The sequence below is a fragment of the Engystomops pustulosus genome, chromosome 5 (genome assembly GCF_040894005.1).
Source record: "Engystomops pustulosus chromosome 5, aEngPut4.maternal, whole genome shotgun sequence".
Classification (NCBI taxonomy): Eukaryota; Metazoa; Chordata; class Amphibia; order Anura; family Leptodactylidae; genus Engystomops; species Engystomops pustulosus.
In genome coordinates, this window is record NC_092415.1 from 153,788,598 (window position 1) to 153,813,183 (window position 24,586).

General features: G+C 45.3%; 2 protein-coding genes across 7 annotated transcripts in view; both read right to left on the reverse strand.

Moving 5' to 3' along the window:
- The window catches only part of DNAJC13 (DnaJ heat shock protein family (Hsp40) member C13), a 108,384-nt gene extending 98,825 nt beyond the window's left edge, over positions 1–9,559 (reverse strand). For all 3 annotated transcript variants that reach the window (XR_011855879.1, XM_072153472.1, XM_072153471.1), the window contains exon 1: positions 9,257–9,559. The gene's annotated coding sequence lies outside the window, so the exon portion shown is untranslated. The remainder of the gene's footprint in view (positions 1–9,256) is intronic.
- Positions 9,560–20,300: 10,741 nt separating this feature from the next.
- LOC140133369 (prostatic acid phosphatase-like) overlaps positions 20,301–24,586 on the reverse strand; it is a 31,566-nt gene continuing 27,280 nt past the window's right edge. For 3 of the 4 annotated variants that reach the window (XM_072153474.1, XM_072153475.1, XM_072153473.1), the window contains 2 exons: positions 24,285–24,463; positions 20,301–23,379 (listed from right to left, as the gene is read on the reverse strand). In XM_072153474.1, the coding sequence (XP_072009575.1) occupies positions 23,267–23,379; positions 24,285–24,463 (292 nt within the window). In that variant the 3' untranslated portion in view covers positions 20,301–23,266. The remainder of the gene's footprint in view (positions 23,380–24,284; positions 24,464–24,586) is intronic. The other variant, XM_072153476.1, reaches the window with a different exon arrangement.

A 24,586-nucleotide genomic window follows, 5' to 3' on the forward strand; every position in this document is an offset into this window, starting at 1 on the left:
ATGCGGCAAGAGCGAGCAAGAGATTGAATATATGGTAAAAAGGAGAGGTCAGAGTCCAGCACAACCCCAAGACAGCGGGCCTGCTGCCTCGGTGCTATAGTGATCCCACAGACTGAGATGGAGAGGTCAGGGTTGGGTTGGTTAGTAGATGATGGAAAGACAAGAAGTTCAGTCTTAGAAAGATTAAGTTTCAAGAAGAGAGAGGACATGATGTTAGAGACAGCAGAGAGACAATCACTAGTGTTCTGGATTAAGGCAGGGGTGATGCCACGTGCAGAAGTATATAGCTGGGTGTCATCAGCATAAAGATGATAGTGGAAACCAAATCTGCTGATGGTTTGTCCAATGGGGGCAGTATAGAGAGAGAAGAGGAGAGGGCCTAGGACTGATCCCTGAGGAACCCCGACACTGAGAGGAAGATGAGAAGAGAAAGATCCAGAAAAGGAGACACTGAAAGTGCGGTCAGAGAGATAGGAAGAAAACCAAGAGAGTGCAGTGTCCTTTAGGCCAATGGAGTGAAGCATCCTAAGGAGGAGCTGGTGGTCCACAGTATCGAACGCTGCCGATAGATCCAGGAGAATAAGGAGAGAATAGTCACCTTTGGATTTTGCAGTGAGGAGATCATTGGAGACTTTAGAAAGAGCAGTTTCAGTGGAATACATAGAGCGGAAACCAGATTGCTGGGGGTCAAGGAGGGAGTTAGCTGAGAGATAGCGGGTTAGTCGAGAATAGACCAAGCGTTCCAGGAGTTTGGAGATGAAAGGGAGGTTAGAAACTGGTCGGTAGTTACTTTGTCCACTGGTGTGGGGCGCCATAGCCCGTTTTTAGTACACACCACACACTCAGAAGCGTCATTCAGGAACGGCATACAAAGAGCAGCCCTCACTGCTAGTGACACAACCATACAGCAAGCCTCAAAGAATACCAAGGCCATATTTCTAATTGTGCCGATTAAGTGACTACATCACGGACCTGTGGAGCAGCCCAATTTGGTATTTGCTATATATTACATATTTGGTCACGTTGCCAATTCTGGTTGATGTATCTCCAAACTAAAAAATGTTCTTTTTTGGGGGGGGGGGGGGGGGAGGGGCAGCTGTATCTCAGGAATTTTTTTTATTATGCTACATATACCCTTTGTCCTTTAAGTAAAAGGAGCTCACTGGACAGGAGGAGGGATCATCGCTGCTCAACCCTCCCCTCTCCATAGGGAACAGCTCCAAATGGGAAAGAGCATGTTCTATAGTCGGCTATAGCAGTGTAAGAGAACATATATGCAGCCGTGATATATGTCCCCATACGTGCAGTGTGAAAGGGACCTCCAGTCCTGTATTTCTGTGCCATATAAATCCATCCATACATGAGGTTGTTCATTTGTATGTAACTGTATCTGTACCGTATAAAATACAGTGGGCTGGGAAATGATGGCTCCTCCCACTTGTTCTGGTCTCCATGGATACATGCACGACCACAACCGTATGCAGCACAGGTGCAACATGTATTTTAAAGGTTCCCTTAGACTTTTATGGGGTGTATGGAGCGAAAACACTAGAGAAAGTAGGACATGCTCTATATTCTCGGTCTCGTTCACGGTACAGAACAGTTGACAATACGGCCGTTTATGACCTATACGTCATGGAGCTCTTAAGATGTATAAAGAGGGCTCACGGGTTGAGTTCTTGTCATACAGACATGTGGTTTGCTGAATTGCAGCAAACACCTACTGCTAACACCCATGATCAGTGCTAACACCATCTATTTAGACCATCTATTACACATAGATGGTGCACATTGTAATAGATGCTGTGGAAAATGCCCATAAATCGCCATATTTTAGTATGGCAGTGTATGGTAGGATCAATCGGACAACCTAGGGTTAAAGTACCCTAGGGTGTCTGAAAAATTGTTTAAAAAAAGTAAATAAATAAAACATAAAACGTTCAAATCAACCCCCTTTCCCTAGAACTGCTATAAAATCATAAACATGTAAGGTATGACAGCATCCAAAAAATGTATGATCAAAATATAATAAAGGGAATTCCCGGTGTTGAACCCCCCCCCCCCCCAAAAAAAAAAAATCCCCAAATGTCCCCAAAAAAAAAAAAAAAAAAAACTTTTTCCTCATAAAAAAATTTACGAAAAGTGATCAGAAAGTGGTACAGTCCTCCAAATGGTAGCAATGAAAAAGTCAACTCATCTATCACAAAAATGACACCTTACACAGTTGTACAAAAAAGTTACGGTATTAGCAGCACAATATAGTGAAAAAAAAATGTTTTATTCGTACACAAGCTATTCACATATACATTTTGTATCCCTGAGGTAGTGGAGGTGTTATTTGGGGCGCACATTGAAAGTCATAAAAAAAAAACAAGGCCACAAGAAAATGGTGCAAATTTGTTTTTTCACTGATTTCACCGCATTTGGAATTTTTTTTCCTGCTTTCTAGAACAAGGCAAGAAATAACCATCACTGTGAAGTGCAATTTGTTCTGCTGAAATAAGCCCTCAAACAGCTCCGAACATGGGAAAATGTATAAAATTTATAGAATTTTGAAGGTGGGAAGCGAAAAATGTATGAAAAAAAAGGCTGAATCCTTAAGAGGTTAAATGGGTGGCTATATTGCACATTGAATTAAATGTTGCTGTATGCTATCTGTATGAAAAATGTACAGGTAGCATAAGGCCGTTTCATACGTTTGTGTGTAAGAGGCCTAACGCAAAGCTATCCTATCATATGTGTCATGTATCTGCCTTTTCCTGATATTTCACAGTTCTCATCTATTTCTGAAAGTTTATCTGCAGACCTATGGAAAAAAACAGATAACACATCAGGACATCATGGGTTGTGTCATGTGACAAGCTCAGCTCCATCTGTATCTATACACTGGACATGTAACTAACTCACTGCTGAATAGAGCAGTATATAGCAAATCACTACTCACTTAGTAGAGGAACATGAAAAGTGGAACACAGGTGTAAATGAGCAAACACTAAGCTCTGATATTTCAACAATTCCGTAAAATACAATACCCTATTGCTAGCGGACATGCGTCCAAAAAAATCTTTAAAAGGTTATTAAATAACTATGTTGGACATTTATTAGCTGTAGAGTTTTAATTTATGTTATAAATGAATGCTATGTTTTATCAATCAAAAATTAAAAAAAAAAAAAAAAAATGTACAAACGTGGGATGTGAAGTCAGAAAGTGAAAAAAGTTTGTTCCACATCCCTCATAACTTCCTACTATACACTTAAATATCCCCCTTTGTATGTCTTCATAGCCCTTAAAAAAGGAATTTCTCATTTATAGAAATAATTAGGTTTTAAAAAGTGGGAGATTGAGATGATAAGAATCTGCATCAATAGCAATTCATTATCATAGTTATAAGGTTTTCCAGGGTCATGTCCCAAACAGGAGTCAGAAGGGACCCAAAAGTCCCTCTAGTATATAAGAATATTGGAGGCAATATAAATGGCTTGCAGAATTTGCACTGGGATGCGAAAGAAAGATCTTCCTTTGTTTATAACCCTGTAAAGATCTGAAACACTGATATAAACATGTGATACAATAATAGAAAATATTTCACAATTCACATAAATTGATATGAGAATTACAAGCACCACATGCCCATCAGCGTCCCTGCAGCAGCATAGCGAGATCCTATCCCATAGATCCATAACAAGGCTGACAGCCCCAGAGTATGTGAAGAGGAAGTAGCGAAACACAATATGATCCCAGAACGAGAACTGACAAGTATGTAACATCCACAGCACATTGCTGGGAATTGTTTCCTGCATGAGCCGCGTGGGTGCTGAGATCAGCAAGAGTCAGCTGATGGCAGGAAACGGCGCTGGACAATAAGTGGTGCAAGATGAAGCCCAAGCCAGCAACCACTTCAATATGACTGCAGGATGTATGACCATAGAGATACACTATACTACAGAGAATCACTGCAGAGTGTCATTCACACCATCTATAGTGACAGCGGCTTACAATCAGGGATTAGATGGTCATATAGGCAGAGCGGAGGGACACTGCACACTCACTTCAGATTCCCTTATACAGAGTCTTACTGCCACCCAAAAGGGTTACGCACCCATTAGGTTTTCACTTCTATGATCCGACTGACCTACAGTTAATAGACACATGGATGGAAAACAATACAGCCTTCTATAGTCAACAAACGCCAGACGTCTCCCGATTTGTCACCCTTTCCATAACCGTTTGGAAAACAAAGCATTTACATGGCTTCAATTTCAATCAATGTCCTGCCTGTATAATGCACAGCCTAGAGGGAGCATATAGGGAATTCCCATAAATAATAGAAATGTTCTTATTGACAGGATCTTATAGGGATGGGCATGCGGATCCTTAGGATAACAGAACCTTCTTCCTTCTGAGGGGCAGTGGGGGAATCCGAGTAGAGTACCAGCTCCTTGTCTTATACCCCAACACAGCGATGGCGAACCTTTTAGGGCAAAAGCCACATATTTTTCACAAAGTGCCAGATGCAAATTTAACCGGTTAAGGACCAGGCCCTTTCCTGTTTTTTCATTTCCATTTTTCACTCCCCACCTTATTTTTACACAAAAAGAGCTGTGTGATGGCTTGTTTTCTACGTAACAAATTTCACTTCATAGTGATGATATTGAATATTCCATGCCATGTACTGGGAAGCGGGAAAAAAATCCAAATATAAGAAATATACATATTTCTTGGATATTACGGCTTTCACTGTGCCTACTTCATTCTTTGGGTCAATACGATTACGGGGATACCAAATTTGTATAGGTTTTATAATGTTTTCATACATTTACAAAGATTAAAACCTCCTGTACAATTTTTTTTTTATTTTGCCATCTTCTGGCGCTAATAATTTTTTCATACTTCACTGTACAGAGCTGTGGGTGATGAAATTTTTTTGCAACTTTTGATTATATTTTCAATTATATCATTTTTAGTACTGTACAACCTTTTGATCACTTTTTATAGTTTTTTTTTATATTTTTCAAAATGGCAAAAAAGTGCCATTTTTGACTTTGGGCACCATTTTTCGTTATGGGGTTAAATGCTGTGAAAATTAATATTTTAATAGATCCGGCATCCGGAGATACTTAATGTGTTTATGATTTGTACTGTTTATTTATATTTATATCAGTTCTAGGGAAAGGGGTTTTTTTTAATTATAATTTTGTTTTAAATTTTTTTTCCTTTTACTATTTTTCAGACTCCCTAGAGTACTTTAACCCTAGGTTGTCTGATCGATTCTATCATATACTTCCATACTACAGTTTTGAAGCCGCCGCGATCGCGGGTGTTACCGATCACGGGTGTTACCGGTAAGTCTTTACTGCAATATGCAGACTTACTGGCTATGGAGCCCATGAGCCCTCTCCATGCACCGGGACCCGAAGTACCGTGAATACACGGTGGTCGGTTGTGAATCGGTTAAAGCAACAGGTTTCAAAGTATTGGTGCCCTGAGGACAGTAAAAAGAAGGAGAAGAAAGAATCCTAGGTCTGGAGAAGGGGCTACAATGATAATCCAGCTCTGTCCGCACCTCCTTGTTCCTCCTGCACTTCAAGTCACTTTAAAATAACGCTGAACGTGGCACGTCCTGGGCTGCCTGTGACTGCAGGAGGAGGTCTTGAGTCCTGCATGGTGACCTTTGTGCTTGGTGATGGTCTGGGTGCCATAGGTTCGCCACCACTGCCCTAACATGATAATCACGGATTGGACAGCAAAAGGGTCCTCAGGGATATGCCTAGATGGCAATTTATTCACACAATTCCAGGACTAATCACAGAGGAACTGCACAATGCAGAACTGATCCTGGAATACTATTCCACAAAGGAAAGGTGAAGGATCTGGTGGAAATTTTCTTTTTTATAACGTCAACTGCAAAACTGCAGATTGAGGGCAGACTGGCAGATTCCAAACTGCTCCCTGCCAACCCAAAGGAAGCTTCCATTTCTACATTGACCCCTAAACTCCAGTCTTTTACACTTGAAAATGGGACATTTGTCAGCCCCGAAACGCGTTGTGGCATTAAGACATCAATAAAGTCAGTTTATAATACCTCAATGCAATGTATCCTCCTTTCTCTATTAGTGTGCGAGAAACAAAACCCATCCTTCCTCTGCACGCCAGTGTGAGTCCTGTGTCTAGATGAATTCTTATGGAGGCAGCACCTAACAGTATTAAATAAAGGCTTTGACTTGTGCCTAAGCATTGCACAACCTAATACAGTGTTTGAGCACCTTTGAGCATCCCCTTAAAGAGGACCTGCCGCCACCTCCCATATGTGGAGATTATATATATAACCATAATGTAGGGGCACTTGAACTTTCTTTTTAGCCCCTGCGGTTGCGGAGATATCAGTTCCTGTAAGGGGTAATTATAATCCTCTGCACTGTCAGAGAGGAGGGGGCATGTGTCATGATAATCTGCTACTTATTAGAGAAAAACACGCCCCCTCCACCTCCTCTGTGATACTGGAACTGATAGCTCTGCAACTGCTGTGGCTAGAAAGAAAATTCAAAGTGACTTGTCAGACACTTCAAGTCTGTACTCACCTCCTCTGTGGCCATCCACGCCTACCTGTCCACATATCTCAGAGCATGATACAGCGCTGGGAATAGCGACAGGTGGGCGTGGCTTCTCTTCTACCTTTCTTTACCAAAAACCCAAAGGAAAAACTGGCTGCCATGCAGAGTTAGCCTAGCAATCTGACGACTGTGCTGACCATCACATAACTTGACTGGTATGAATTGCTTGGCCGCAGTTATTCTCTGTGAAGCTGCAGCAAGAAATGGCTTTGTAAGAAAATAATTAAAGGGATGATTCTTATTATGTATATTAGTAGCAGAAGGTCAACACCTATCACTATCAAAACTGCTGGTAGACTCCCTTTAATCCCTTTAAGTATTTGCCATAAAAGGAGTTCTCCAGACACATAACACGTTCACCCCTAAGCACAGAATAAAGGATAACTTGCATTGAGAACCCCCAATGAGCAGGTTAGCTCTGGAGAACCCCTTTAACAGGGTTCCTAGGGACCTAAATGATCTCCCTGCTCAGGTCTAATCCTTCACAGATGGCAAATGACCAAAGCTACCTGCTTCTCCACATACAGGCTGCACTGTGTATACCAGCAGTGCCAGGCTAATGTCCCGTGTATACCATGCCAGGCTAAACACTAAGCAGCACGAGTAGCCAGGCTACGGTTCTACGTATACAAGCAATGCCAGGCTAGAATGCCATTTAAAGTAGCATTGCTATCGTAAACACCAGAAGTGCCAGGCTACCGCCCCGTGTACCTGAGCAGTGCCAGGCTACCGCCCCGTGTACCTGAGCAGTGCCAGGCTACCGCCCCGTGTACCTGAGCAGTGCCAGGCTACCGCCCCGTGTACCTGAGCAGTGCCAGGCTACCGCCCCGTGTACCTGAGCAGTGCCAGGCTACCGCCCCGTGTACCTGAGCAGTGCCAGGCTACCGTCCCGTGTACCTGAGCAGTGCCAGGCTACCGTCCCGTGTACCTGAGCAGTGCCAGGCTACCGTCCCGTGTACCTGAGCAGTGCCAGGCTACCGTCCCGTGTACCTGAGCAGTGCCAGGCTACCGTCCCGTGTACCTGAGCAGTGCCAGGCTACCGTCCCGTGTACCTGAGCAGTGCCAGGCTACCGTCCCGTGTACCTGAGCAGTGCCAGGCTACCGTCCCGTGTACCTGAGCAGTGCCAGGCTACCGTCCCGTGTACCTGAGCAGTGCCAGGCTACCGTCCCGTGTACCTGAGCAGTGCCAGGCTACCGTCCCGTGTACCTGAGCAGTGCCAGGCTACCGTCCCGTGTACCTGAGCAGTGCCAGGCTACCGTCCCGTGTACCTGAGCAGTGCCAGGCTACCGTCCCGTGTACCTGAGCAGTGCCAGGCTACCGTCCCGTGTACCTGAGCAGTGCCAGGCTACCGTCCCGTGTACCTGAGCAGTGCCAGGCTACCGTCCCGTGTACCTGAGCAGTGCCAGGCTACCGTCCCGTGTACCTGAGCAGTGCCAGGCTACCGTCCCGTGTACCTGAGCAGTGCCAGGCTACCGTCCCGTGTACCTGAGCAGTGCCAGGCTACCGTCCCGTGTACCTGAGCAGTGCCAGGCTACCGTCCCGTGTACCTGAGCAGTGCCAGGCTACCGTCCCGTGTACCTGAGCAGTGCCAGGCTACCGTCCCGTGTACCTGAGCAGTGCCAGGCTACCGTCCCGTGTACCTGAGCAGTGCCAGGCTACCGTCCCGTGTACCTGAGCAGTGCCAGGCTACCGTCCCGTGTACCTGAGCAGTGCCAGGCTACCGTCCCGTGTACCTGAGCAGTGCCAGGCTACCGTCCCGTGTACCTGAGCAGTGCCAGGCTACCGTCCCGTGTACCTGAGCAGTGCCAGGCTACCGTCCCGTGTACCTGAGCAGTGCCAGGCTACCGTCCCGTGTACCTGAGCAGTGCCAGGCTACCGTCCCGTGTACCTGAGCAGTGCCAGGCTACCGTCCCGTGTACCTGAGCAGTGCCAGGCTACCGTCCCGTGTACATGAGCTGTGCCAGGCTACCGTCCCGTGTACATGAGCTGTGCCAGGCTACCGTCCCGTGTACATGAGCTGTGCCAGGCTACCGTCCCGTGTACATGAGCAGAGCCAGGTTATAGTGCCATGTATATGAGCAGTGCCAGGCTATGGTCCTGTGTATATGAGCAGTGCCAGGCTATGGTCCCGTGTATATGAGCAGTGCCAGGCTATGGTCCCGTGTACATGAGCAGTGCCAGGCTATAGTCCCGTGTACATGAGCAGTGCCAGGCTATAGTCCCGTGTACATGAGCAGTGCCAGGCTATAGTCCCGTGTACATGAGCAGTGCCAGGCTATAGTCCCGTGTATATGAGCAGTGCCAGGCTATAGTCCCGTGTATATGAGCAGTGCCAGGCTATAGTCCCGTGTATATGAGCAGTGCCAGGCTATAGTCCTGTGTATATGAGCAGTGCCAGGCTATAGTCCTGTGTATATGAGCTGTGCCAGGCTATGGTACTGTGTACATGAGCAGAGCCAGGTTATAGTCCCATGTATATGAGCAGTGCCAGGCTATGCTGCTGTGTATATGAGCAGTGCCAGGCTATGGTCCTATGTATATGAGCAGTGCCAGGCTATGGTCCTGTGTATATGGGTGGTTATGCTTATGAGCAGGATCTCCATCACGTGATCGCAGCTCCCTCTCCCGGACCCTGTCATTTACCTGCACGTCTAGTAGTAAGCTGCACGTTACCAGCAGCCGCGATGTTCCCGGGGCTGCAGTCCCGCCCCTTCCCGGCTCCAGGGGCGCGCAGTCCCTCCTCCTTCTTCCCAGTCTGCGAGGTTCTCTCGCTCCAGGAATGGCAGCTCTTCCCTTCTTCTTTGCTTATAAGACTGCACCGTTTTCTCTGTCTGACTCAAAGACTGGCACTGGACGCCGCCATGTTTACTCCCCTCCCCGGAGCTCCAGTCCACAGCCCAGTAGCAGCAGCGCGCATGCGCACCGGGCCCTCGCTCTCCCCACTCCCTAGTGCCTGTCAGGCGACTGTCAGCTGACTGAATGGGTGACGTAATGACATCAGGAAGTGACTACAGTCCCAGCACCGCCATTTTTACAATGGGCAAACGTACTCCTTATTGTGTGTAAACTAATTTGGTTTTGTCTTACTTAGCAAACTGAAAAGTCGTAACTTTAAGAGCTGAGGGCAAAAAGAGGTCACCCGTTCAGGTCACTGCTTCCATCGGGAGGACTACTATGTGACAGGGAGATGGATGGCACTAAGGGGGGGAACCTATACTGCTCGGAGATGGAGCAAAAGTCAAGACTTTTAGGGTGAAAAATATTTATGCGGGGGACTAAACATGTTACCTCTTTTGATCCTCTTTTGCGGCTAAAAATGTTGGGCGGTCTGGGAAAGGCTTATTCTGATTTCATGTCTGAGTAGAACATGCGTACATGTCTTTTTATATAGTGTATGTAAACTTCAGCTGTAGATATAAATGTGTCTGTATCTATATACATACACACACGTACCGAGAGAAAGAGGGACAAAAAGTCACACCGCCCTTTTATATTTGAAACAGAATGAAGGTCCAGCACTCAGGATCTTGTGAAGTTGACATAGCGCATCATATTTACAGGTGCACCGTAGTATAAACAATTGACTTGTTTCGGTGTATGGCCTTAGTCATGATCTTAAATACTGTGTGAATTCAACATTTAAAAAAGCCTCCTAGCACAGACCTCATATCTGGTCAGAGGAGTGAGACAGCTGCAAACTTGCATTAAAGAAATCTACCATTTGATTTGATGCATTATGAAGCAAACATACCTTGAGAATGCTATAGCTACACTGATGCAGGATCATATCTTGGTTAATCTGTGAGTTGAGTGGTTTTGCTGAAAAAAACTATTATAACATTCAGGACCTTGGGAAAGCTGGGTCAGGCTGCTTGCCTACATAAACACATTACACATGGAGCTTAGTCAAGACATGGCTAATCAACCTGAGCTGGATCACTCATACACAGCAGCTGGGGGTGGTTCAGTAATGGATTATTCTGCCTTCAGGCACAACCCAGGGATTACATCATCCTGTGCAGCAGTGAATAACTAATGTGCTAGGAGAAGCACTGAACCAGCCACAATTGTTTCATCATCAAAACCACTTAGCTCAGGGATTAAACAAGATATGATCCTGCATCAGTGTAGCTACAGCAGTCTCAAGCTATGTTTGGTTCATAATGCATCAAATCAGATGGTACCTTTCCTTTAACTATTAGCTTGCCACAACATAAACCATGGCCCCTTACCCCACCCGCAAGCATAGTATAATTTCGACATATCCTCCCTCCTCCTGTGGTCCCCTGTTCTCCAGCCTCCTCCCTGTCCTCCAGCCTCCTTCTGTCATCCAGCCTTCTCCTGTGACCCCCTGTCCTCCAGCCTCCTCCTTTGGCATCCTGTCATCCAGCCTTCTCCTGTGACCCCCTGTTCTCCTTCCCTCCCTAAGTCTACATGAAAATAATACACTAAGGCTGCATTCACACGACCGTCAGGGGGCATGTATGTACGGCTGCAAGCTTGCGGCCATATATATGTCACCCATAGACATCAATGGGCGCATGGAGCGATATGGTGCAGCACGCGTACACAGGGAAAAGTTAGGACATGTCCTAGCTTGCCCCGTGCGCCATACATCACTATGGAGAGGGGAAGGGTCACCCCTCCTCCTCTCCATCATAGCGAATGTATGCCCGCCGGCTACGGCATGGCAGGCATACGTTCATGTGCGTGTAGCGTAAGACTCATTCCATCATCAAAAAAAAATTTAAATATCGGTTACCAGTTGCATTAAACCTTATATCAGTCAAACATCGGATCAGATTCCATCCTATAAGGATGTGGTTACATGTACCACTTTGACTCGATTTAGAAATGGAAACAGTTGTTAGCAATGGCATGTTCGCATATGCTTTTCTATGGAAACACATGCAATGGGTAGCCAGTACCCGTTGTCTTGTATTATTCAAATGCAAGACACAGGGTGTTGGTTATTGATCCCATGCATTTCCACAGAAACGCCCAGTGCACTTTGATTCAGTTTCTAAGCGGAGTCAAAACAGTACGTGTGTACGCACCCTAAGGCCTCTATCACACAAATGGATGAAAACGCCTATTATGCTGGCCGTACCATACCCTTTTCATACAGGTAGCATACGGCCACATAAATTTCAATAGGCAATATGGCCATCTATGTCCACCGTACTGTAAGTGAGACATACAAAAATATAGAGCATGTCCTATTTTCTCCAGTATTTCAGCTCCGTTTGCCTCCCAGGTGTGGAACCGTAAGCACATTGGGCTTGGCCCAATCACATTTCTGTTTCATTGGAAACGCAATGGAAACGCATATGTGATCGGGTGAGCTTCGCCCCTGCCATAAGTGACCACCTTATGCAAAAGACCATGTGTGACTGCACCATTTAAGATGCGGATATAATTGATTGTCTTAGCGCTTATGTAATAGTACTGCAATTCCTATAGCTACATCACAGGTGTCACGGTTTTGCAGCTCAGCTACCACTCAAAAGAATAGAGGACAGCTGCAGCTCCCCCATTTAGCTATTATCCAATGGATGGAGCCTTCTGTTTCTGACTCAGCCCGCTGTATACTTTCTGGAGCCAGTGAAGTGGCCTAGTTATCAAGACCCATCAATCATATAGTCATGACATATCCTTAGGAAAAGTTTGTAGTTAGAGATGAGCGAGCACTAAAATGCTCGGGTACTCGTTATTCGAGACGAACTTTTCCCGATGCTCGAGTGCTCGTCTCGAATAACGAGCCCCATTGAAGTCAATGGGAGACTCGAGCATTTTTCAAGGGGACCAAGGCTCTGCACAGGGAAGCTTGGCCAAACACCTGGAAACCTCAGAAAAGGATGGAACACCACGGAAATGGACAGGAAACAGCAGGGGCAGCATGCATAGATGCCTCTGAGGCTGCTTAAACGCACCATTATGCCAAAATTATGGGCAACAGCATGGCCATGACAGAGTGACAGAATGAAGCTAGATAGCATCTAAAACATCCAATAATTGACCCTGACACTATAGGGGACGGCATGCAGAGGCAGCGGCAGGCTAGAGAGTGTCTTGGCAACATACCCCAAATGGACTCAGGCTTAAAACCAATGGGTGGCAGAGAGGAACCAAAGGAGGTGAGCAAGAAGCGCTCAAATAATATCGGTAAATGATAAAAGTTTGCCAGTATATTTTGTGGATTACACAGCAGGGTGGCGACAAAGTTAACAAGTGGAAGCCATGAAAACAACCCAAAATTCTGCCTGACACAGCTCGTTTGATAAGGGGACCATGTATGGAGGCAGTGAACTAGTAGTAGATTAAAGGTGCTGCAGTTAAAACTATGTTAGTTGGATCTTGGGATGGAGCTGGCGCTCCGCTGCCAGGCGAGCTTTCGCCAATCCAAGCCCCTGTCTCTAGGCTACTCCCCAAACAGCACTTCTAAGAACCTTTTGTATAAGATCAAGTGTAGTAGCGTTCTTGTAAGTTTAGGATATGGCGGGTGAGGGGAATGTAAACAAATGCGCAAGAAGCGCTGAAATAATATTGGTAAATGATAAAAGTTTGCCAGTATATTTTGTGGATTATACAGCAGGGTGGCGACAAAGTTAACAAGTTTGTTGTGGAAGCCATGAAAACAACCCAAAATTCTGCCTGACACAGCTCGTTTGATAAGGGGACCATGTATGCCTACAGTTCATGCCAGTCGCTGCACTGGCTGCCAGTCTCCTTTCGAATACAGTTTAAAATAATAACCCTCATCCATAAAGCTCTGTATAATGCTGCACCCCCCTACCTCTCCTCTCTTATCTCAGTCTATCGCCCAACCCGTGCTCTTAGATCCGCCAGTGATCTTAGATTAACCTCTACCCTAGTGCGGACCTCCCACTCGCGTCTCCAAGACTTCTCTAGAGCTGCACCAATTCTATGGAATGCTCTGCCCCGGACTATCAGACTAATACCTAACCTCCAAAGTTTCAAACATGCTCTTAAAACCCATTTCTTTAGGCAAGCCTATAACACTCATTAACTGCATGAAGTTTTAACTCTTCTACTAACCCGTCCTGTGTCGTCCTCCCATCTGTTATCCAGCAACCAACAGGCACCAAACTTCTCTGCAGTCCCATTCACCCTGGACCTGGTATATAAGATGACGGCTGAGTGGTTCAAGCGACAGCAATTCCATTTATTATATTTTGTTCTATTCCCTAAGAAGAATGGCTTGACCATTAAATATTCTTTTACCCCGTGTTACCCCATCATCTTCATAAACCGTAGGCTCTGGCGAGCAGGGACCTCACTCCTGTTGTTCCATACAAATGTTGTGCTCTGTTATATTACATTTGTATTTGTTTCCTATGATTTGTAAAGCGCTACGGAATATGATGGCGCTATATAAATAAAGATTATTATTATTATTATTATTATGGAGGCAGTGAACTAGTAGTAGATTAAAGGTGCTGCAGTTAAAACTATGTTAGTTGGATCTTGGGATGGAACTGGCGCTCCGCTTCCAGGCGAGCTTTCGCCAATCCAAGCCCCTGTCTCTAGGCTACTCCCCAAACAGCACTTCTACGAACCTTTTGTATAAGATCAAGTGTAGTAGCGTTCTTATAAGTTTGGGATATGGCGGGTGAGGGGAATGTAAACAGATGCGCAAGAAGCGCTGAAATAATATTGGTAAATGATAAAAGTTTGCCAGTATATTTTGTGGATTACACAGCAGGGTGGCGACAAAGTTAACAAGTTTGATGTGGAATGCCCTGTAATAGCTCTTGGGCGGTGTGCCTTTTATCGCCTAGGCTCAGCAGTTTGAGCACCGCCTGCTGTCGCTTAGCGACGGCACTGCTGCTGTGCCTAGAGCTACCGACTGATGGCGCCATGCCCACGGATGGTAATTCGGAGGAGGAGGAGGTGGAGGAGAGGTGGGAGGAGGAGGAGGTATAGTAGGCCTTTGAGACCTGGACCGAGGTAGGCCCTGCAATCCTCGGCGTCGGCAGTATATGACCAGCCCCAGGGTCAGACTCGGTCCCAGCCTCCACCAAGTTAAGTGTAGTAGCGTTCTTATAAGTTTGGGATATGGTGGGTGAGGGGAATGTAAACAGATGCGCAAGAAGCGCTGAAATAATATCCATAAATGGTAAAAGTTTGGCAGTATATTTTGTGGATTACACAGCAGTGTAATCAACAGATGCGCAAGAAGCGCTGAAATAATATCGGTTAATCATAAAAGTTTGCCAGTATATTTTGTGGATAACACAGCAGGGTGGCGACAAAGTTAACAACTTTGATGTGGAATCCATGAAAACAACCCAAATTTCTGCCTGACACACCTCGTTTGATAAGGGGACGATGTATGGAGGCAGCTATATGGACGACTTTTGGAGGTAGCAATGGAGACAACGTGTGGAGGCTGCTATGGAGACAATTTAATTTGGATAGTGCCTGTATGTGGCAGTCCAAAAAAGTTTTCAAACCAGAGGAGCAGGTAGGTGGCCCTCCAGAAAAATGAAATAGATTGAGTGCCTGTATGTGGCAGTCCAAAAAAGTTTTCAAACCAGAGGAGCAGGTAGGTGGCCCTCCAGAAAAATGAAATAGATTGAGTGCCTGTATGTGGCAGTCCAAAAAAGTTTTCAAACCAGAGGAGCAGGTAGGTGGCCCTCCAGAAAAATGAAATAGATTGAGTGCCTGTATGTGGCAGTCCAAAAAAGTTTTCAAACCAGAGGAACAGGTAGATGGCCCTCCAGAAAAATTGAATAGATTGAGTGCCTGTATGTGGCAGTCCAAAAAAGTTTTCAAACCAGAGGAGCAGGTAGGTGGCCCTCCAGAAAAATTAAATAGATTGAGTGCCTGTATGTGGCAGTCCAAAAAAGTTTTCAAACCAGAGGAGCAGGTAGGTGGCCCTCCAGAAAAATTGAATAGATTGAGTGCCTGTATGTGGCAGTCCCAAAAATTGTTTAAAACAGAGGACCGGGTAGGTGGCCCTCCAGAAAAATTAAATGCATAAAGTACTATAGCTAGAGCCAGTGGGCCCTGTCAAAAAATAGCCAGTTTCCTCTGCTTTAGTGTACAAAGAGGAGGAGAAGGAGGAAAATGAGGAGGAGGAGTGCATAAATTATTCAGGTTGAGCTTCCTTCACCTGGTGGAGATTGGAAATTATGAGAAATCCAGGCTTTATTCATCTTAATAAGCGTCAGCCTGTCAGCGCTGTCAGTCGACAGGCGTGTACGCTTATCGGTGATGATGCCACCAGCTGCACTGAAAACCGGCTCGGACAACACGCTAGCGGCAGGGCAGGCAAGAACCTCCAAGGCGTACAGCGCCAGTTCGTGCCACATGTCCAGCTTTGAAACCCAGTAGTTGTAGGGAGCTGTGTGATCATTTAGGACGATGGTATGGTCAGCTACGTACTCCCTCACCATCAATCTGTAAAGATCAGCCCTACTCTGCCGAGACTGGGGACAGGTGACAGTGTCTTGCTGGGGTGACATAAAGCTGGCAAAAGCCTTGTAAAGCGTACCCTTGCCAGTGCTGGACAAGCTGCCTGCTCGCCTACTCTCCCTCGCTACTTGTCCCGCAGAACTACGCACTCTGCCGCTAGCGCTGTCAAAAGGGAAATACTGTTTCAGCTTGTGCACCAGGGCCTGCTGGTATTCATGCATTCTCACACTCCTTTCCTCTCCAGGGATGAGAGTGGAAAGATTTTGCTTGTACCGTGGGTCCAGGAGAGTGAATACCCAGTAATCGGTGCTGGAATAAATTCTTTGAACGCGAGGGTCACGGGATAGGCAGCCTAGCATGAAATCTGCCATATGCGCCAGAGTCCCAACGCGCAAGAATTCACTCCCCTCACTGGCCTGACTGCCCATTTCCTCCTCCTCCAACTCCTCCAACTCCTCTTCTTCTGCCCATACACGCTGAACAGTGAAGGACTGAACAATGGTCCCCTCTTGTGTCTCGCCAACATTCTCCTCCTCTTCCTCCTCATCCTCCTCCACCTCCTCCGATATGCGCTGAGAAACAGACCTGAGGGTGCTTTGGCTATCAACAAGGGAATCTTCTTCCCCCATCTCTTGTGACGAGCGCAAAGCTTCCGACTTCATGCTGATCAGAGAGTTTTTCAACAGGCCAAGCAGCGGGATGGTGAGGCTGATGATGGCGGCATCGCCACTGACCATCTGTGTTGACTCCTCGAAGTTACTCAGCACCTGACAGATATCAGACATCCACGTCCACTCCTCATTGTAGACTTGAGGAAGCTGACTGACCTGACTACCAGTTCTGGTGGAAGTTGACATCTGGCAGTCTACAATCGCTCTGCGCTGCTGGTAAACTCTGGATAACATGGTTAATGTTGAATTCCACCTCGTGGGCACGTCGCACAACAGTCGTTGAGCCGGCAGTTGGAGGCGGCGCTGCGCTGCCCTGAGAGTGGCAGCATCTGTGCTGGACTTCCTGAAATGCGCACAGATGCGGCGCACCTTCGTGAGCAAATCAGACAGATTGGGGTATGTCTTGAGGAAACGCTGAACTATCAGATTTAACACATGGGCCAGGCATGGCACATGTGTCAGTCTGCCGAGTTGCAGAGCCGCCACCAGGTTACGGCCGTTGTCACACACAACCATGCCTGGCTTCAGGTTCAGCGGTGCCAGCCACAGATCAGTCTGCGCCGTGATGCCCTGTAATAGTTCTTGGGCGGTGTGCCTTTTATCGCCTAGGCTCAGCAGTTTGAGCACCGCCTGCTGTCGCTTAGCGACGGCACTGCTGCTGTGCCTAGAGCTAGCGACTGATGGCGCCATGCCCACGGATGGTAGTTCGGAGGAGGGGTGGGAGGAGGAGGAGGCATAGTAGGCCTGAAAGACCTGGACCGAGGTAGGCCCCGCAATCCTCGGCGTCGGCAGTATATGACCAGCCGCAGGGTCAGACTCGGTCCCAGCCTCCACCAAGTTAACCCAATGTGCCGTCAGCGATATATAGTGGCCCTGCCCGGCAGCACTCGTCCACGTGGCCGTGGTCAGGTGGACCTTGTCAGAAACGGCGTTGGTCGGGGCACGGATGATGTTGTCTGACACGTGCTGGTGCAGGGCTGGGATGGCACATCGGGAAAAGTAGTGGCGGCTGGGGACCGAATACCGAGGGGCGGCCGCCGCCATGAGGTTGCAAAAGGCCTCGGTCTCCACTAGCCTATAGGGCAGCATCTCCAGGCTAAGCAATCTGGAGATGTGGACATTAAGGGCTTGGGCGTGCGGGTGGGTTGCACTATATTTCCTTTTCCGCTCCAGCGTCTGGGGTATGGAGAGCTGAACGCTGGTGGATGCTGTGGAGGATCGTGGAGGCGACGATGGGGTTTTTGTGCCAGGGTCCTGGGCAGGGGGCTGACTATCAGCTGACACAGGGAAAGGAGCAGTGGTGTGCACGGCCGGAGGTGAGTGGGGTGTTTAGCATTCATATGCCTGCGCATACTGGTGGTAGTTAAGCTAGTAGTGGTGGAACCCCTGCTGATCCTGGTTTGGCAAAGGTTGCACACCACAGTCTGTCGGTCATCCGGTGTTTCCTTAAAGAACCTCCAGACTTCTGAAAATCTAGCCCTCGCCGCGGGAGCCCTCGCCACGGGAGCTTCACTACGTGACACATTTGGCGCTGATGCACCAGCTCTGGCCCTGCCTCTCCCAACCTGTTCTGGTCGAGGACTCTCCTCCGTCTCAGAAGCACTGTGTTCACCCGGCCTCTCAACCCAGCTTGGGTCTGTCACCTCATCATCCTCCGATCCCTCAGTCTGCTCCCCCCTCGGACTTCCTGCCCTGACAACAACTTCACCACTGTCTGACAACCGTGTCTCCTCATCATCGGATACCTCTTTACACACTTCTTCCACTACGTCAAGAAGGTCATCATCACCCACAGACTGCGACTGGTGGAAAACCTGGGCATCGGAAAATTGCTCAGCAGCAACCGGACAAGTGGTTTGTGACTGTGGGAAGGGTCCAGAAAACAGTTCCTCAGAATATGCCGGTTCAAATGCCAAATTTTCCTGGGAGGGGGCAGACTGGGGGGGGAGGCTGAGGAGCAGGAGCTGGAGGAGTGCCGATTTCGGTGACATGGGTGGACTGCGTGGAAGACTGACTGGTGGACAAATTGCTCGAAGCATTGTCGGCAATCCACGACATCACCTGTTCGCACTGTTCTGGCCTCAACAGTGCTCTACCACGAGTCCCAGTAACTTCAGACATGAACCTAGGGAGTGTAGCTCTGCGGCGTTCCCCTGCTCCCTCATCAGCAGGTGGTGTCTCACCCCGCCCAGGACCACGGCCTCTGACCCCTGCAGTAGTTGGACGCCCACATCCCCGCCCTCGTCCTCTACCCCTAGCCCTCGGGTTAAACATTTTGAAAAAGAAAGTTATAACTTTAATTTTTTTTTTTACTTTTTTTTGTGTTTTTTTTTTTTTGTGTTTTTTAGTTTTTAAAACCAAACGATGCTATCCTATTGCTATGGCTATTTTCTAGCCAAGTATGAAAGCACACTGCTATGCCAGATGAGATGACGCTGAGTTATGAAAAAATAAACGTAAAATAAAAAGTAAATGGCAGACTGTGCCTAATTGAAATCAAACCCCTAATAAATTGTCCCACTTCGGTCTTTGCGATGGATATGTGCGTCACTAAGCGCTAAACACAACGGTCGCAAGTCTCACTGCAAATTCCTCACAATATGGTAGTAGATGCACTACAGCAAGGCCAGCCACCAGCAGATCAACCAGAAATAAAATATATAACGCTATTGTAGGCCTAAGTAAGCCGTTTGGATTCTCCTATGGCTATTTTGTAGCCAAGTATGAAAGCACACTGCTATGCCAGATGAGATGACGCTGAGTTATGAAAAAATAAACGTAAAATAAAAAGTAAATGGCAGACAGTGCCTAATTGAAATCAAACCCCTAATAAATTGTCCCACTTCGGTCTTTGCGATGGATATGTGCGTCACTAAGCGCTAAACACAACGGTCGCAAGTCTCACTACAAATTCCTCACAATATGGTAGTAGATGCACTACAGCAAGGACAGCCACCAGCAGATCAACCAGAAATAAAATATATAAGTTTTTGAGGTGGATATGTGTGTCACTAAGAGCTAAACACAACGGTAGCAAGTCCCCCTGCAAATTCCTCACAATATGGTACTAGCTGCAAATAAAAAAAAAAAATGTATAACGTTATTGTAGCCCTAAGAAGGGCTGTTGGGTTCTTGTAGAATCACTCCTGCCTAACACTATTCTAATAGAACAGCCTAACGCTTTCCCTGACCAGCAGCAGCTCTCTCCCTAGCGGCATCCAGACACAGAACGATCCGAGCAGCGCAGGCAGGGGCTAGTCTATTCCAGGGTCACCTGATCTGGCCAGCCAACCACTGCTATCGACGTGTAGGGGTACCACGTCATGCTGGGTGGAGTGCATAGTCTCCTGGCTTGTGATTGGCTCTGTTTCTGGCCGCCAAAAAGCAAAACGGCGGGAGATGCCATTTTCTCGAGCGGGCGAAGTATTCGTCCGAGCAACGAACAGTTTTGAGTACGCTAATGCTCGAACGAGCATCAAGCTCGGACGAGTATGTTCGCTCATCTCTATTTGTAGTATAAAAACTGTCTGGAGTTTCGGTAAACGTCAATATTACAAAACGAGTCAAAGAATATGTAAAATTACAAAGTTTTTATTAATTAAACTTTACAGTTGACTATTGAAAGATGAAGAAAACAGCCTCACAAGTTCATGGCACTTATTTAAGTAAGTTTTTGACATCAAGTTTATTTACCCTAAATTGAATGTATCTAAAGGAAATCTACCACCAGGATCAAGGAATTTATTCCAAGCACATTTACATAATGGTGTGTGCCTTCTTTGGCAGGATGCTGAGGATGTATTTGTGTTATATGCATCTCATGGATCTCATCATCATCTCTACTCTCTCTTTCTATTTGTCAGATACTACCACAATGTTCAGAAGCTAAATGAAAATGTATAAAAACCTGGACCCTGATAATCTAACCACCTTGTCAGCACACAGCATCTCATAGCACAGAGGAATCATAATGAGGCACATTTAATAAGGGTTTTGCGCCATTTACTAAGGGCTTTCTGATGGACTTTACATGTTCTTTTAGGTGAAAACTGCTTGCACAGGTATTTAAGAAGTGTCTGCGTCACTGTTGTGTCACATGCAACCGTTTTGTGGCACAGCTGCGATGGCTTCCATGCGACACAAATTAACATATGAAGTCTGTCGCTTGTCCTATGTTAAAAGTTGGTGAACTCTATCGGGCCAGTGTGGGGAAGTGACAGATTCATGATTTCTGGCGCACATTCTTAATTAATCGGTCGCACCCAGCATTATACACAGGAATAGCACTTTTAGTGAAGTTTCCTACATTCTTAGTAAATGTGCCCCAATGTGTCTGCTTAGAGAGCCCTCGCCCACACTCTGGAATTTTACACTGAGCAGCCTAGGGAGTGATAGGAGCTAAAACAACAATAAAGCTAAGTAAATTGTAGAGTAAGGGGTTAAAATTATCTTTATTGTGTAAACATCACTAGGGGATTGAAATTTGAGAATTTTCTTTCATGGGCAAACCCCCTTAAAATTATGCAAATGAGCCTAATGGTCTCTGGGCTCCATAGCTGTTCTTGAGCCCGAGGCCTCTCAGGCTTTTTTTTGTACAAACAAGAGCATGGGAAGCTAAGAAAAAGAGCAGGCACACACCACCTTGGTTAACAATCCTTGATCCTGATGGTAGATATCCTTTAATATGGCTCCATGCACCTGACAGAGGCAAAATAGTTTTTTTGGTATCTGATAGGTTTATACATGAGGGCATCCCCTTTTTTAATTGTCTACAGTGCTCCATCTTTCATCAGGAAATGTTCCAATGAATAAGCCTTGTATTGAAGGCTCAGACATGTTGTGAACAGACCTTCATACTCAGAAGTTAAACCATGTAAATTGTAGTAAATTAATATATGAATCACATAGGGGGAGATGTATCAGAAGCGTCTGAGTGCAATACTCTTTCAGTTGCATATAGCAACTATTCTTATCTCCGCTTTCATTTTATAAACTGTTGGAAATGAAAGCTGTGCCAAAATGACAGGTCTATTCTATTCTTTGGGTCGTTGCGATTACGGGGATACCAAATTTGTATAGGTTCTATAATGTTTTCATACATTTACAAAAATTAAAACAATTTTTTTTTCTTATTTTGCAATCTTCTGGCACCAATAACTTTTTCATACTTTGGTGTACTGAGCTGTGTGTGGTGTCTATTTTTGATACTTTTGATGGCGTTTTCAATGCTATCATTTTTACAACTGTACGACAGTTTTATAACTTTTTATAGAATTTTTTAAATTTTTCAATATGCCAAAAAAGTGGCATTTTCGACTATTTTCCGTTACGGAGTTAAACACAGTGAAAAAAAAAAAACGATATTATATTTTGATAGATCGGGCATTTTTGGACGCAGCAATATTTAATGTGTTCATGATTTTTACTGTTTATTTATATGACTTCAAGGGAAAGGGGGTGATTAGAATTTTGATATTTTTTTTAATTACCCGAGGCTCTCATAACAACGGATCGCCCCACGCGATGAGGAGCAACGATCTTCGGCAAGATGGCGGCTCCCATGTGCCGCCATCTTTTTGAAGTGGTTGGCAGCTTTGCCGGCAGCGATCCAAGGATAACACCCGTGATCGGTGCTAGCACCGATCACGGGTGTTATCGGTAAGTCTTTGTTGCAATATTGCTTTTATTTAAAGACTTACTGGCTATGGAGAGGGCTCAGCCCGTTAGCCCTCTCCATGTATCTGCACCCGACGCGAGTCGTACTATTAAGGGGTTAAAGGAAACCTACTATGAGAATTCTATTATCAGAAGTAGATCTGATTGTAGATTCTTCCTGCCTGGAATCTTCTCTCATGTGTAATTTAATTAATCCTGGAACCTAACCTAATTTTTTTTAAAACTTTATTTTAGTGATATGTAAATTAACTGCAAAGGCTACTGGGAGGTTTACTAGCCTGGCCAGGCACTAAGAGCTAAGACTACTTCATGCCCCAGTAGCCTCCCCCAGTAAATTACAGATTAGGGCAGAGGTTAGAGGAATATACCATCAGATCTACTTCTGATAATAGAATTCTCACAGTAGGCTTCCTTTTATACATGTATATTGGTAAATTATATAATATTCTGCCCTCCACATTTCCACAAATTACAAAAATCAAGAGGTAGAGTGGCCAACCCTTGTAAGTGCAACCTTGAAAATGATGAATAACATTTTGAGTAGCTTTATGCAAAATGACTTTTGAGAATATATTTTGAGAATATAGCATAAAATAGAATTTATCAAGCCTAAATGATTCTATTTTATGTAATTATAATAACATTAATCTTAATAAAGCACCAACATATTCCACTCATTTTTCCGTATTCCTTCACATTGCTCCTGGGGATTAAATATCTTCCTCTTTCTATCTTCATGGTCCTGTTGTATCAGGATAAAGCATATATTCTGGTGACATTCTTTTCAGCTTCCACCATTATTTGTTTCCTGGGCCACACAAGACTTGTTTTTTTAATTTCCACAAGTAGAGGCAGTGGTCAATTATTACACTGTTTCATAGTTTAAGGAACCTTTCCTATAGCTTCTGTATAAGATCAGCATAATAAACACTGCGATACTCAGGAAGAACACTGCAATGGAGAGTGCAACAACAGCACCTGCAGAATATAAAAAAACACCTTAAGTAATTTATTATAAATATTATTTATTATAAAGAAAAAACATAAATCCACTTTCCAACAGGGAACAATAAAAAAATGAATCAACGCTCACCACATAGACCTTCATGTTTATTTCACTGGGAATAAATCCTTTCCATGTGAGGGATTTACTAAGACTGACATTTTCCTCCAAGCCAGTGTTCTACCCTGATTTCTCCCATTTTTTGACAGGTTTAGACCAAGTCAAAACTGGTCAAAAAATCTTGAGCAGTCTCCCTTGTTTTCCAGTGGAGACTTTAGTAAATTTGTTGTGGGTGCAACAGCTAGAAATCTACTGATACTTTCATTTTAATGAGTATATACCCTCTATTGTGTCAACAAAAATTTATTTTCGCTGGTTACATGACACAGATGAGGACCAGAAGGAAACAGAGAACAGGTAGGGTCACTATCACACATTTTTTCTATTAACCATAATTTATGGAAGAAAGTGTAAAGAGAACATGTCACCACATTTCCACAAATACTAATGACAGGTTCCCATAGAGACCTGTTAACTAACTGAAACTCTTCTTTTATCTAAAAATTGTTTCCATCCCAAACTCATAATTCAACTTAGTGTTATATTACCTGCCATCAGAGGGGACATGTTCTCCTCAGCCGGCCACTCACATCTACTCCCATGTATATATCTGATCACAGCATGCCTCTATGGACTTCTAGTCCTCCCCATCCTCCATGGAGGTGTGATTTCATGGAATCAGATATACACATGGGGTAGACTTGCAAATGTAACATAACGCTGGTAACATAACATGAAGTGGCCAATGATGTAACAGAACTCTCATTTTTCTTCCTCCTAAATGACTGGATTTTTTTAAATAAACATAATGTGGTCAAACCTGAGCTTTTATTCCCATTGACTCCCACTCCACATTCTTTCTCCCAGTCTTCAGCAATTATTGAAGATGACAGTTCAGTAAACTTTGCCAAAGGACACGATGAACTGCAGCCTGGCAAAATGACCAAGTATGGATCTACTGAAGAGTCATTCCGGTAGTACATTTCCACTGTATATTCCCTGGATATTTTAAACAAAAGAAAAATGTAATGATGATGTTCAACCAGTCAAAACTACAATGTAACTAAACTTCTATGTTTCTTGGTACTTATATATTTCATTTAACCTTTTTGAATCTACTAT